The sequence below is a fragment of the Podarcis tiliguerta genome (assembly GCF_965153285.1).
Source record: "Podarcis tiliguerta genome assembly, chromosome: 3".
NCBI lineage: Eukaryota > Metazoa > Chordata > Lepidosauria > Squamata > Lacertidae > Podarcis > Podarcis tiliguerta.
The window spans coordinates 6207597-6222278 of NC_139536.1; the positions used below are offsets into that span (position 1 = coordinate 6207597).

At 46.4% G+C, this 14682-nt stretch overlaps 2 protein-coding genes across 3 annotated transcripts in view; both read left to right on the top strand.

The window, feature by feature from the left end:
* The window catches only part of BLK (BLK proto-oncogene, Src family tyrosine kinase), an 819573-nt gene that overhangs the window by 116158 nt on the left and 688733 nt on the right, over nucleotides 1–14682 (top strand). The gene's annotated exons all lie outside the window — the stretch shown is intronic.
* The window catches only part of GATA4 (GATA binding protein 4), a 67859-nt gene continuing 56023 nt past the window's right edge, over nucleotides 2847–14682 (top strand). Inside the window, exons 1-2 of the mRNA XM_083432734.1 lie at nucleotides 2847–3190; nucleotides 9226–9983. Of these exons, the coding sequence (XP_083288860.1) occupies nucleotides 9461–9983 (523 nt within the window). The 5' untranslated portion in view covers nucleotides 2847–3190; nucleotides 9226–9460. The remainder of the gene's footprint in view (nucleotides 3191–9225; nucleotides 9984–14682) is intronic.

A 14682-nucleotide genomic window follows, 5' to 3' on the forward strand; every position in this document is an offset into this window, starting at 1 on the left:
AGGAAACCAGGCAAGAACAGGTACAGAATCACAGGCAGGGTCTGGCATACAGCAATGTTGTTTCCACAACCTGGGGCGGGGTCCGACAGCCTTTTATCTTTGTCAGGGTAACGGCCAGTCCTGATCCCCCAGCCACTCAGCTCCCTGTTTAGCCTGAAGGCGAGCACTCCTCCTGCGAGTACTCATAGAATCATAGAATCATAGAGTTGGAAGAGACCACAAGGGCCATCGAGTCCAACCCCCTGCCAAGCAGGAAACACCATCAGAGCACTCCTGACATATGGTTGTCAAGCCTCTGCTTAAAGACCTCCAAAGAAGGAGACTCCACCACACTCCTTGGCAGCAAATTCCACTGTCGAACAGCTCTTACTGTCAGGAAGTTCTTCCTAATGTTTAGGTGGAATCTTCTTTCTTGTAGTTTGGATCCATTGCTCCGTGTCCGCTCCTCTGGAGCAGCAGAAAACAACCTTTCTCCCTCCTCTATGTGACATCCTTTTATATATTTGAACATGGCTATCATATCACCCCTTAACCTCCTCTTCTCCAGGCTAAACATGCCCAGCTCCCTTAGCCGTTCCTCATAAGGCATCGTTTCCAGGCCTTTGACCATTTTGGTTGCCCTCCTCTGGACACGTTCCAGTTTGTCAGTGTCCTTCTTGAACTGTGGTGCCCAGAACTGGACACAGTACTCCAGGTGAGGTCTGACCAGAGCAGAATACAGTGGCACTCTTACTTCCCTTGATCTAGATGCTATACTCCTATTGATGCAGCCCAGAATCGCATTGGATTTTTTAGCTGCCGCGTCACACTGTTGGCTCATGTCAAGTTTGTGGTCAACCAAGACTCCTAGATCCTTTACACATGTACTGCTCTCAAGCCAGGTGCCACCCATCTTGTATTTGTGCCTCTCGTTTTTTTTGCCCAAGTGCAATACTTTTTCTCCCTGTTAAAGTTCATCTTCTTTGTTTTTGCCCAGTTCTCTAATCTGTCAAGGTCATTTTGAAGTGTGATCCTGTCCTCTGGGGTGTTAGCCACCCCTCCCAGTTTGGTGTCTCTCCTTCTCTCAGACCTCAGTCTCCAGCTCAGGAGACATTAGTGGGTTACTAGATCCAGAGGCAGCCTCAGCCTCCCCTGACCCAACCAGTAGTGGAGCAGCTGTAAATGATGGCCCAGCTGGAGGCAACGAGGTCATCCTCGCATCTGGAGCCAGGGCAGGCTCAGGCCCCTGACTTGGCCCAGCTGGTGTTTGTTGCAGGGAAACCTGTGCAGACTGGGACTCTTCAGGGTCAGGTCCCAGACTTGGTTCAGATGATGCCTGAGGCAAAGGATCTGGTTCCGAGTCCGAGCCAGAGTCCCAGGCCATCACAGGCGCTGTCCTTCCTACAAAAAGCTAGCTAAGCAAGTTCTGGAGATGTTCCTCCCAAAAGCTCAGCTTACAACTCTGGCTGATCTCCAAAGGAAAGCTCAAGGACTTTGGGCGATCTCTTAAAGGAAGTTCCACCTCTGGATCATTTCAGTTGCCCTTTTCTGGATCTTTCCCAATGCCACAATATCCTTTTGAGGTCCACACTCACAGCACGTTCCCACTCCTGTCTCAGCAATATCTATCCTGGCTGGGTCATGTCCACAGAATGGAAAATTTCGGGATCCCCAAGGACTTGCTGGCCCGGCTGTGTGGGAATGCCACAAAGCCTGGAGACAACCAGTAAGGTTACTCATCCATAATAGTGACCAGCAGAAGAATGAGCACTGGGAAGAGTGTAGAGTTAGCCTTGGCGAAGACTTGACGTTTTCATCCCCCCAAAAGTTTTTGATTTGTGCTTCCATTGAAATGAGGCAGTATTTTAATGTTTTAATGTTGTATTTTAATCTTGTTTTTCAGTTGTATTTCAATCAATTTGTTTTTATGTCAGGTGTTAGCCACCCTGAGCCCGGTCTTGGTTGGGGAGGGCAGGGTATAAATTAAAATTATTATTATTATTATTATTGGGAATAAACCACTATGGGACACCTCTGTCTGCAACAAAGCATGCCTCTCCCGTAATGGTCTCTGCCAAGACAGACAGGTGCCAGCAACAATAATAAGAAGACCTTTATTTATTCAGGGAGCTAATGAGAATATCCATTAAAAAAAGCAACTGTACCAAAAGGAATTCTTGTGAAAATAAGTAATATTTAGGTGGGGGAGCGGAGGAATTTTGTCCTTGTTCAGGGTGCTATACTGTATTACCTAATAATATTGGCCCTAATGCCTGTCCATCTATCTATCTATCTATCTAATCTATCTATCTATCCATCTATCTATCTATCTACACATACACACAGTTTCCATCCCCTGCCCCCAAAGGAATGAAGATTGGCTCAGTTGCACAGCAGATACACTCCCACGTCGAAAACGCATCTTTTGGGAAAGTGGAGGAGCAGAAGTTGCCAGGTTCAGTTCCCAATGGCATTTCCAGGCAGGGCTGGGAATCACAGAATCCTAAAGTTGGAAGGGACCCCGGCGGTCATCTAGTCCAACCCCCTCTCAACCCGATGTGCCCCATCCAATGTGAAACCTGAGCAGACCCTGCTTGGCTTTGCAAACGTGCCAGCTGTTCCGTGGCTGCGACGCTAGCAGGGTGCCTCCTCCTTGCCTGAAACCCTGCAAAGCTGCTGCCGCTGCCGCTGCCGCTGCCGGCCCGTGTAAACGCTACTGAGCTGGCTGGACCAATGGTCTGAGTCATGGGAAAGCAACTCCCTGTGTGTTCCTATGGTGTGGCGAGGCCAGGAGGCAAGAAAGTGGGGAAAGAGGAGGGGGAGGACTGGAGGAGGAGGAGGGAAGAGGTGGAAAGCGTCAGCAGGAGCTCTGCTTGAGGTCCTGGCCGAGGGGGCTGGGCCGGAGGCGCCTGACGCCTTTGCCTCTCTCACTCTCTCTCTCTCTCTCTCTCTCTCTCCTCTCCGGCAGGAGCGAGGCGTGTTGCTCCTGCGGCCGCCCGAGGCAGGCAGCCTGCAGAGACGGGCCAGGAGCCTCCCGCGGGCCACTTGCGGGCTTTCTCAGCTGGGTGACCAGCGTGATCAAGGCTCCCTGGCCCCCGGAGCGCGGGCGTTAGCACGGCAGGCTGCGCCCCGGCGCTGCTCCGGAGTGGAACCGGCTTCGCGGGGAAGAGAGCCCGACTCGGAGCAGGCAAACGGAGACGGAAGAAAGCAGGTCGGTTGGATCTCTATCTCTCTCTTGCAGACCTCTCACCATTTTTCTTTATTTTTTCCCCCTTGCTCGCCGCTACCACCGCTTTCTCCTCGCCAGATATATTCCCAGATACTGTATATATATTTTGCGCGCGCGCGTACTGGACCTTTATAGAACCGTAGACCTGTAGAGTGGAAAGGGATCTCCAAGTGCCATCTAGTCTACCTTCTGCCACGCAGGAATCGCAGTGGAAGGACGCCCAAAGAACATTCCTCACCCTCAAAGAATTCTGGGCTCTGTAGTTTAGGATGGGCTACTGGCAATTGTCACACTGCGAGGAGGAAACTACGGTGCCCAAAATTCTTTGAGGGAAAGGCTGCTCTTTGGATATATTAAATGTTCGCGGATCGGGAAAATCTGGTCGTCTTTCGCTTCGTCTGACGCTGGATTCTTAGGGCAGCAAATGTCGCTCCCTCTTTGCGCAGGATCCACTTTGGATAGGTTCCGATATATTTTTTCTCCAGTCTCTCCCTCTCCGCAGCCAACCCGGCCTTTCCTTTCCTAGCTGAAACAGTAACCTTCTCCATGCAGGATTCCCCGGGATTGAGGATTGCTGAACCCAACGAGGCGAGTAAAACGAGCTTAGGATCGCGCTGCGAGGATTCCACGACCCCCCAGCTTCCACGTTCTCTTTCTTTCTCCTTTCCAGTTTCATTTCTCCCCTTCTCGTTCTCTCTCGCTCCTTCTTCTCCTCCTCGCCAGATCCCTAGATCTCCGTTCGCTTTATTTTTATATCATTCCCTTGCTTCCCACAAAGCAGACATTATTTTCGCTTAAAAAGAGAGAGAGGAGAAGAAATCAGCGACGGGAAACGCAACGAGGGTACCATTTTAGAAAAGTGAAAAATTAAACTTCTTAAATCCTACCCAATTTTTATAAATAATCCCATCGCGCTAGTTTCGGCAGGATTTTATCTCTTTTTTGCGCAAATCTCCTATACCTCTAGTTATCCCCCTCTTAAGGTTAGTAGTGGTTTGGTGCAGGATTGGTTCAGTCAAACGTGAAAACTTTTAAACTCCGAGCTCAGCTGGATTGATAGATGTCGTGTAGAAATCGATGGGGCTGAACTGTGCGTAATAGGAATTATTATTGCTATTCTTCTAATATTCTCCCAGGTCTCCTTGCTGTTTTGAAAGTCTTCCTTATTTGCCTTCTTTTTAGCTACTTGCTACTATTTTTATTTATTTATTTACTTATTTATTTAAAAGATTTGTGTAACAAAACCTATATGCCGCTCGAGTGCAATAAAACTTCTAAACTGTTCGCAATAAAATATCCAAGCGGCCTTAGATCATCATTGGCTACTTTGTAAACCCCAGGTTTGCTGATCGAGATTCTCATTGAACGGGGAGGATTTTCATCCCCCTCTCGCTTCTCAAACAGGGTTTTTTTTGGGGGGGGGGCGGCAATAAGAAACATTTTCTTTTTAAAAAATGTGCGGTTTCAAATGTAGAGCTACTATTTCTTTCTTCCCCACTAAGGCACTGCTCTGTAAAAAAAATAAAAATAGTTAATTATTATTTCCTAAACAGTTTCTGTCTTTTTGTGATCGCTTTTTAAAAGCAAGGAGCAACAAATATCTGATTTTAAGCGCGGAAGTTAAAAACCCCTTTTGAGGGCGGCACGGAGCCACTCAGAGGATCTGATTCAGTATTCTTATTTTTACTATGATTTCCGCGTAAAAAGAGGGTTTCGTTCCGAGTAAATCGCTCTTGCAGTATTTCCAAGTAAAGCAGGGGGCCAAGTGAGTGAATAAACCCCCGCTTATTCCCCACGTTCAAATCTCCTTCGTAAAATGTAATAATAAAAACATTCCGTTCTTAAAAGAGGGAGATGGAAACGATGGGGGAAACCCCCCCCCCTGTAAGGATAGATTAAAAAAACAAAAAACATTCCAAATATTTCTAGTATGTTTATCCTATTTGGATTATCTCCCCCCCCCCCCCCCCCATACAGACACCTTTAAATATTGCAAAGTTTTCAACCCAACTCACTTTTTCTTCTGCCAGCTATTTGCATCTACATATAAAGTGGGGGTTTCTTTTATTTACATCTGGGTTGGAGTTAATTGAATTTCAGAATTGCAAAAGCACCTTTTTAAAACCCTGCTGGGAATAATGTACTGGGACACGCATTCGTTTGCTAGGAAGTTTTAAGTCGACCTCCTGCTTTCAGTTTTGAAGTGTTCAAAGTTGGCCTGAGCGTGTCCGTGTTTCCTGCTCGTCATGCTATTTTGTGTGATCACAACTTTACGCTTCTCAAGGCTGCAAGGCAACGCTGAAGGTTATGCCTTAAACCACATTATTTTGTGCGTAATTGCACTATCGCCGTCCACAGATTTTTTTATTTGTGCACGTTGCAATTCAGATTTGCTCCTGCGTCGTCAGAAAATATTCATTATTTTGAAGAGTTTAGTTCTACAAACATTTTCTGGAGGAGATTGCTAAAATATATTAGATCAATCCGATTCATGAGTGAATCAATGTAAGGGTATGATTTATTTTTTTAAAAGGAAAAAGTGTGGGGGTTTTTAGTTTTTTTAAAGGAAAGCTGGCAGCCGATTTCTAATTATCTGCTTAATAAATCTGGAACAGAAACGGCTAAAACTTTGAACAAATGCTGCGGGCGTTTCGTACAGACAGTGCTTGTATCAATTTCAAGTTACTTTTCAAAAAGAAAAAAAAAGCTTTCCCCACTTAAGTTTATTTCTGCAGTTATTGAGCAGCAGGAGATCAATTGGGGAAGAATCTTCGCGACGCTTGAATTCGGTTTCACCTACGGAGAATGAGGAGTGGGAAGCGGGGGGGAGTGTTAATTCGTATTAACCTGGAAAATCTGGAAAGAGAGGGATTGTTCGCTTCACCATGGCGCAAAAACAGCGGGCATTCTGGGAACATTTTTTTTTTGCGGGGGGAGCTGAGACCGCGTATGATCCGATTTCAAAGAGAAGCACCCTTATCCGTAAAAATAAAAATCCCCTAAATTCCGTTTACGTTTCATTTCCACGAGAATCTCCTTTGGAGCCGATTGGCAGGAGAGAGAGACTGGGGAGGGCGGCGACGGAACCGGTCTCTAAATTCAAATCGAATTCAGTGTATTTTTGAGAAAAGCTCATTTTTAGACATGAACGCTGACCCGTCTCTTTGGGAAAGAGGTTTTTCAGAGAGGTTTCAGGGACTGGATCTTGCAGTCCTTGGGAGTCAGGCTATCAAAGTCCACGTGCTTAGACGGTGGGGGTGGGGAGCTGGAGAGCCAGGCAGTGATTGTTCAGCAGTCAGGGGGGTGACACTTTGCACATGCCCAAAGGTTGCCGGCCCATCGCCTTGCGCAAGAGTCAGCCCTAGCGTGGAAAGCAGATTGTGTTTGTGTTCGAAGTAGGTTGCTAGTTCCTGTGTCTCCTAATGGGTTGTCCATGCAATCCTTTTCAGTGACCCCATCAGCTTCTGCCCTTTAGAAGATTCTAGTCCTCTCTGTTTCAGGCATTATGTGTTGAGGAGACCATTTGAGAAGGGAGTAGAGGTGGCCTCGCTCCCTTGGTAAAGGTAAAGTAAAGACTGGACCATTAGGTCCAGTCATGGCCAACTATGGGGTTGCAGCGCTCATCTCGCTTTATTGGCCGACGGAGCCGGCATACAGCTTCCGGGTCATGTGGCCAGCAGGACTAAGCCGCTTCTGGCGAACCAGAGCAACGCACAGAAATGCTGTTTACCTTCCTGCCGGAGTGGTACCTATTTATCTACTTGCACTTTGACGTGCTTTCGAACTGCTAGGTTGGCAGGAGCAGGGACCGAGCAACGGGAGCTCACCCCGTCACAGGGATTCGAACCGCCGACCTTCTGATCGGCAAGTCCTAGGCTCTGTGGTTTAACCCACAGCGCCACCCGCATCCCTCGCTCCCTAGGTGCCCGCATGCAAAATGCAGATTGCTGAAGGGGACTGGTTTTTTTGTGTTGCGGGGCAGGCTTCCAAAGGCCCTGGAGAGACATTGTGGCACAGTGGTTAGAGTTGTGATTACACTTAGGCTGGGGAGACTCTGGGTTCAAATTCCCCACAGCCACGAAGCTCACTGGGTGACGATTGCACCCTTTCTGTTTAATCCACCTCGCAGGGTTGTGGTGAGGATGAAGGACATGAAGGTGAAGAACAACAGGAAAACAAGACCTTCATATTCTCCTGCGTCAACAGAAGGACAAGCAATTCATGTTAGTTAGCCTGTCCTGCATTTCCTGCTGCTGTTTTGAACATGTAGATGTACATGCATTGTAGATGGGGGTCACACATGGGTTCCATGCATGTGTTGCAGTGCTCTTGCACACAATTATACCTCCCCTTGCAGTATGCACATCCCACATGGGTCCTACTGCTTGCCTCTGTTGTAAATAAAAATATGCCCTTTTCCCTTATGGGGTATCCAAGAGCCCATATAGAGTCCTTACATAGGTTCCCTATTGGTAGGAGAAAATAACAGAGGCCAACCAGAGAATATTGAGAAGCAAAGCAGCTAGTAAGCTTCTCTTTAAGTGTGGTTGGGCAGAACTGGCAGATCTGCAAAGGAGGAAATCATGACTCATTACAGCTGCCTTTTGATGTGTGCACAAATGTGTATTTTGACAAGCGGAGAGGGGTGTTGTTCAAGGCTGCAAGGAATAGCTCTGTAATGAACATTCCTCGCCCTCTGAGCACGCACAGAAGTCATGAACCTGGGAGGAATTGTGGCCTGTGGCATTTTCATCCCTGAGCATGCGCACAGTTTCCAGACGTCCCATTTCTGTGTTGAGGTCAGCCTCAAACGGAGCTCTGGTTCACAGAGCGGCGATTCCTCCCTCGAAGGGTTGGACTAGATGACCCTTGGGGTACCCTCTCAACTCTACAATTTTATCCTTCCAGGAAAAGTATACACCTATGTCACAGCACACCGGGACCTCTCTGACTCCCATCTTTCTGTGTGCAAACCGTCTTATACCTTTGCTCACCCGCTTTCCGCTGCCTGCCTCCCCCCAAAACAACTTTTTCCGTTTTCTTGCCACCCCACCAAAGACAAAGGTTGGATTCCACAACCTTATTCTTATTCTGGAGGACCTCAAGCCATTCCTAACCTACCTAACTCTAGGCTCCAGTTTCAATCCTTTATTATTTTCACTCCCTTTCCCAAAAGGACAGCCTACTGCTGTGATGTGATTTCAGATCAAACAGCCAGACTTGGTCCAATTAGCAGCATCTATACCCCCAGGGACAAAGGTTTGGCTGTGCTGGTGATGCCCTCTGACCGTCTCTCACCTTCCCTAAGTTTATTATACCTGCCTTAAGTGGGATGGGGTGGCACTGTGGGTTAAACCACAGAGCCTAGCACTTGCAGATCAGAAGGTCGGAGGTTCAAATCCCCAGGACGGGGGTGAGCTCCCCTTGCTCGGTCCCAGTTCCTGCCCACCTAGCAGTTCGAAAGCACGTCAAAGTAAAAGTAGATAAATAGGTACCACTCCAGCGGGAAGCTTTGGTTTGCCAGAAGTGGCTTGGTCATGCTGGCTACATGACCCGGAAGCTGCACGCCGGCTGCCTCGGCCAATAAAGCGAGATGAGCGCCGCAACCCCAGAGTCGGCCACGACTGGACCTAATGGTCAGGGGTCCATTTACCTTTATACCCCCAGGGACAAAGGTTTGGCTGTTCTGGTGGTGCCTTCTTTTTTTATATATATAATTATATTTTATTAATTTTCCATCAAAAGAAAATACAAATCGCACCACATTACAACTTCTATAATTTTTTTTCCATTTTTAGACTTCCTTCAGCCTCTCTGCTAATCATCCAAATTATATCTTCTTTAATTACACATGGTGGTGCCTTCTAACTGTCTCTCACCTTCCCTAAGTTTATTATACCTTACTATACTTAAGTGGGGAGGGGAGCCTTTTTGAACCACCTTTTCTCTCCCTCTTTCTCTCCCCCCCTACCCACACTTTACCTGCATGTCTCATTCTGTCTCCCCTTCCTTTATAGGTGTGAACCAGGCCCAGAAGGGAGAGAAGGATGCTAGACCACGGAAGCCACTGCTGGCCCTGATGCCTGGAACCACCTTGAAGGTTAGGACCTGTTAGGACCCGTAAAACTGCTTCCCCACCCTATCCTCTCATCCTGGACCTGATTGGGAACGGCAGGGTCACCTCCTGTCTTGATTTTGGAGGTAGACTCTCTCTCACTCTAACCCACTTGGATCTCGCCTGCTCCTCCAGAGATGTACCAGAGCTTAGCCATGGCTGCCAACCATTGCCCACAGGCCTACGAAGGGGCGGGTGGCTTCATGCATGGTGCGGCTGCCACTTCCCCTGTCTACATCCCGACCACGAGAGTCGGCACCATGATTCCCAGCCTTCCTTACCTCCAGGGGTCCGCCTCATCGCAGCAAGGCAGCCCCTCCGGCCACTCCATCTGGACTCAGCCCGGAGCCGAAAGCGCCTCGTATAACCCCGGCTCGACGCACCCGTCCGTCTCGCCCAGGTTCTCCTTCGCCGCTGGCTCCCCCATCCCGACCACCACCTCCAGAGAGGGGGCCACGTACAGCAACCCTCTCAGCATCACGGCCAACAGCAGGGAACAATACGCCCGCAGTTTCAGTGGATCTTACTCCAGCCCCTACCCAGCGAGCTACATGGCCCCGGAGCTGGGGGCCACTTGGACTTCCTCGCCTTTCGACAACCCCATGCTCCATAACCTCCAGAACCGGGGGACCCCAGGAGGGACTAGACACCCCAACCTAGGTAAGATCCGCTCTCTCTGTTACCTTACGATACGATACAATAATCTTTATTGTCATTGTCCCATACAGAAGAACGAAATTGAAAAAATCTACATCAGACATTCAAAAACCCACAAGCCTGCTATCCCAGCTATCCCAGCCTGGTTAGCCCCTAAAAACTCTTGATACCCCATAACTGAATACAATATACTCACATAGAGACTACCTTACACTGCGTTTAAAACCAAAATCGCATTTGGATAGAAACTGTTTCTCAGGTGGCTAGTCCTAGTCTTTATAACCCTGTACCTTCTTCCAGAAGGCAGAAGCTGAAAGAGATCATTTCCGGGGTGCGCACTATCCTGCGCTATCTCTGCAGCTTTCTTATGGCACCTGGAAGCATAGATTTGATCCAAGGTGGGAAGAGTGCACCCAATTATTCTCTCTGTAGTCTTTACAACCCTGGACAGCATTGCTTTTTCCCTGACAGTGCAGCTCCCAAACCACACACACAGACCATAAGTTAATACACGCTCAAGAGTACAATGGTAAAATGTGATTAACAGGTCCTTTGAGAGATTGTTTTCCCAGAGGATTCTCAGATTCTTTAGTTAGGGTCTTTCTAGAAAGAAAGAGAAAAAAGCTACATTGCTAAGCAGGTTTCGAGTATGCTGATTTTGAACTGACCGACATCTAACCAATTAACAAACTGAAAAATTTATCTGGAGAAGAGGGTGTTTTGAAATAATATTTTTATGCTTAACGGCAAAATTGTAGATGCAAACAAATAAGGTGAAGCAAATGAAAGCATCTGTTCACAAACGCTAATGGCGTTTGTGTTGGTTAGAGTGTGGTGCTGATAACTCCAAGGTTGCAGGCTTGATCTGTATAAGGGACAGCTTCTTATTCCTGCATTGCTAGGGTTGGACTAGATGATCCTCGGGGTCCCTTCCAACTCTGAGATTCTTTGATTCTTTGAAATGGAAGGCTGCACAAAGTTGTGCTTTGTTGCTAAACTTCTTGTTCCAAAGCATTACGATGAATGCCCATCTTTCTGTGAACTTGTTGGGCTGATTTATGTGTGTGCTTTTATAATAAGTCATTTTTACTATAGACCAAACTTTTATCAAAGCATTCATATGTCCTCTCTGTTCCCCAGTTCTTAGCAATCGTGATCCTTACTGCTGACTGCTATTTCCTGCTCATACATTTAGGTGAACTCTGAATATTCTACTGCTTGGTTATTTGAAAGACGTTATCTCTGAAAATGAGGACGGTAAAAAAATATCTTTCTTTTCCCTGAGTGTGAGTTAACTTAACCATGAATAGTAATTAAAAGGCTACTCTAGGAAAAGAAATGGGAACATCGTACATTCCACTTTAAGAAAATATAAACAGAGCTAATTCTTTTTTAAAAAAAGTTCTGGATCCATCTGTATTGCTAAGTAAAAACAAAAATCTGAATGATGCTGATTTCAGAGAGAATGCCTTTCCTTCAGTTGTTGGTTTTGTGTTCCCGCCTCCCAAAAAAAAATTATTCATTTTATAACACAAATAGACAACACAAACAGAAAAACAAACAATACAAACAAATTCTTGTCTTATCCTTATTTTTTCTAAACATTGTTCGTTGGGCTTCCCCAAGTCCCCCCTATCTGATTTTCATTTTACCTCATCTTTAGCAGTTTACATATATCATAATTTCTAACCATTTTTTTAAAAAATCATGCTTACTTTAACCATAAAAATCTTCACATTTTATCACTTACAAATAATGCTATTCAGTTGTTGGTTTGGGGGAAAACCTGATTCAGTGCTATGAGGTTTCAAAGGTATTTTTATATGCATATGTTAGTTCTTTTAAATGCAGAGGTGCTGAACTTGAACATGCCTTGCCTTGAGGCTGCTAAAGACCCAGCAGTCTGTGGGTGGGGCCCTGATCCGGTAGCTCCAGGCTGAAAAAAAGCAAGCTTCCTGCTTGATTTAGGATACAAAGGGAAAGTGAAGAGTTTCTTTCCCTGTAAGGATGCAAGCAGCTAAACACTTCGTTGAGGCCATAGGGCGATTTTTAATCTGCTGCTAAAGATGCCATGTTTTTTCCTCTCTCCTTTAACTTTAGAGATTTTGTTGAAATGAATTAAAATGATTTGACAAGGTAATAATAATAATAATAATAATAATAATAATAATAATAATAATACTTTTTTATTTATACCCCGCCCTCCCCAGCCAAGGCCGGGCTCAGGGTGGCTAACAAGCAATAATAAAAACAAGTTGAAAGAATACAACTTAAAAACAAGATTAAAATACAACATTAAAATATTGAAACATTAAAATATTAAAATGCAGCCTCATCACAGGAGGAGAAAGGAAAATGAAAAAAGAAAGAGGGGGAGGGAATCAAATTGGCTCCAAGCCAAAGGCCAGGCGGAACAACTCTGTCTTACAGGCCCTGCAGAAAGAAATCAGATCCTGCAGGGCCCTGGTCTCATGAGGCAGAGCGTTCCACCAGGCCGGAGCCAGAGTTGAAAAGGCCCTGGCTCTGGTTGAAGCTAATCTAACTTCCTTAGGGCCCGGGACCACTAGGGTGTTGCTATTTATGGACCTTGAGGCTCTCCGTGGGGCATACCGGGAGAGGCGGTCCCGTAGTTACAAGGGTCCTAGGCCGTGAGGGTAGGGTTCTAATCCCAGGAGACTTTGTTAGCAATAAGAAGGTTACCAGATTGCTCAAGAAATCCAGCCCGCACACAAACACACAAACACACCACAACATCCAGTCCCAGGAAGAAATTGGGAGTGAAATAAACTAAGGAGACTCAGCATTTTGATGTGGTTCCGATGTGTCTGAACCTGGGAGAGAAAGGTTGGATTCCACAATCGCTATTCTGGAGGACCTCAAGCCATTCCTAACCTCTACCTTAACTCCTAGTCCTAAACTACCTCTCAGGTGTGAAGGTAAAATGGGGAGCGGGAGACCTTGAGCACCTTGGAGGAAATGTGAGAGGTACATGTAACGAAATTAAAAAGTGAATAGGAAATCATGTTTTCAAACAGGCAGAAGCAACAAACTTGCAGCACCTTAAAACTTGGCATGTTGCAAATATATCTCGTCCCTGTATGGCATGACAACATTGTAGTTGGTGCTAGCCAAATCTCCTGAGTGAGGGGTAGGGAGGAGACATTGAATTAGTGGGGTGTCATTATTATTATTATTATTATTATTATTATTATTATTATTATTATTTATACCCCACCCTCCCCAGCCAGAGCCGAGCTCAGGGCAACTAACACCAATAAAATTTCAGTAAAAACATAAAAGGGGAAAAAAACACAATTTAAAATACAAGTTAAAATGCAATTTAAAATGCAGCCTCATTTTAAAAGTAGCCCATAGATCAAAACCATAAGGGGAGGGAAACAGAAGGGTCAGACTGAGTCCAAACCAAAGGCCAGGCGGAACAGCTCTGTCTTGCAGGCCCTGTGGAAAGATGTCAAGTCCCACAGGGCCCTAGTCTCTTGTGACAGAGCATTCCACCAAGTCGGGGCCAGTACTGAAAAGGCTCTGGCCCTAGTTGAGACCAGTCTAACCACCTTGCGACTTGGGACCTACAAAATGTTGCCATTTGTGGACCTTAAGGTCCTCCGCGGGGCATACCAGGAGAGGCGGTCCCGTAGGTACGTGGGTCCTAGGCCGCTTAGGGCTTTAAAGGTCAAAACCAGCACCTTAAACCTGACCCTGTACTCCACCGGGAGCCAGTGCAGTTGGTAAAGCACTGGATGAATGTGGCAAGGACCCCTTAAGGAACCTGGCCACGGCATTCTGACCCGCTGGAGTTCCTGGGTCAGCTTCAAGGGCAGCCCCACGTAGAGCGAGTTACAATAATCAAGCCTGGAGGCGACCGTCGCATGGATCACTGTGGCCAGTGATCAATGAAGGAGGTCCATCTCTCAGATGATATCACAGAACTGCAAAGTTGGAAGGGACCCCCTCTGCAATGTAGGAATCTCAGCTAAAGCATCCATTGACAGATGGACACCCAAGGAACTCGGAGACATATCCCCAGATTTAGGGTTTCCGAGAACGGAGGGGATCTGGTGGAGAGCCTTGATGCCGAATGGGACATTTGCGTTTGGAGAAAAGGTGATTCGGAAGTGGCATGATGATAGAAGTTTCTGAGTCATGCATGGCATGAAGGAAGGGGACAGAAGAAAGTATTTGTCTCTAAGGACCAGAGGCCATACAATGAAGCTGGATAGGCAAAAGAAAGCACTTCTTCACGAAGGGGGAATGGTTAAGTAAACTTTGTGAGTGCAGTGGTACCTCGGGTTAAGTACTTAATTCGTTCTGGAGGTCTGTTCTTAACCTGAAGCTGTTCTTAACTTGAAGCACCACTTTAGTTAATGGGGCCTCCTGCTGCTGCCACGCCACTGCCAGAGCCTGATTTCTGTTCTCATCCTGAAGCAAAGTTCTTAACCTGAAGCACTATTTCTGGGTTAGCGGAGTCTGTAACCTGAAGCGTATGTAAGCCAAGGTACCACTGTACCTGGAGTTAGCAAAATTGACAGATTTAATAAGGCATAAGTCAAAAATTTTAATTCAGAAATAATGGAAATGTTTAAATGATTAAGCAGAGCTGAAATACGAAAGTTTGGCTGTGTCTAGACTAACCTTGTGGAGAATACAGAGAACATAAAGATTTGATTTATTAAGAATCTAAGGA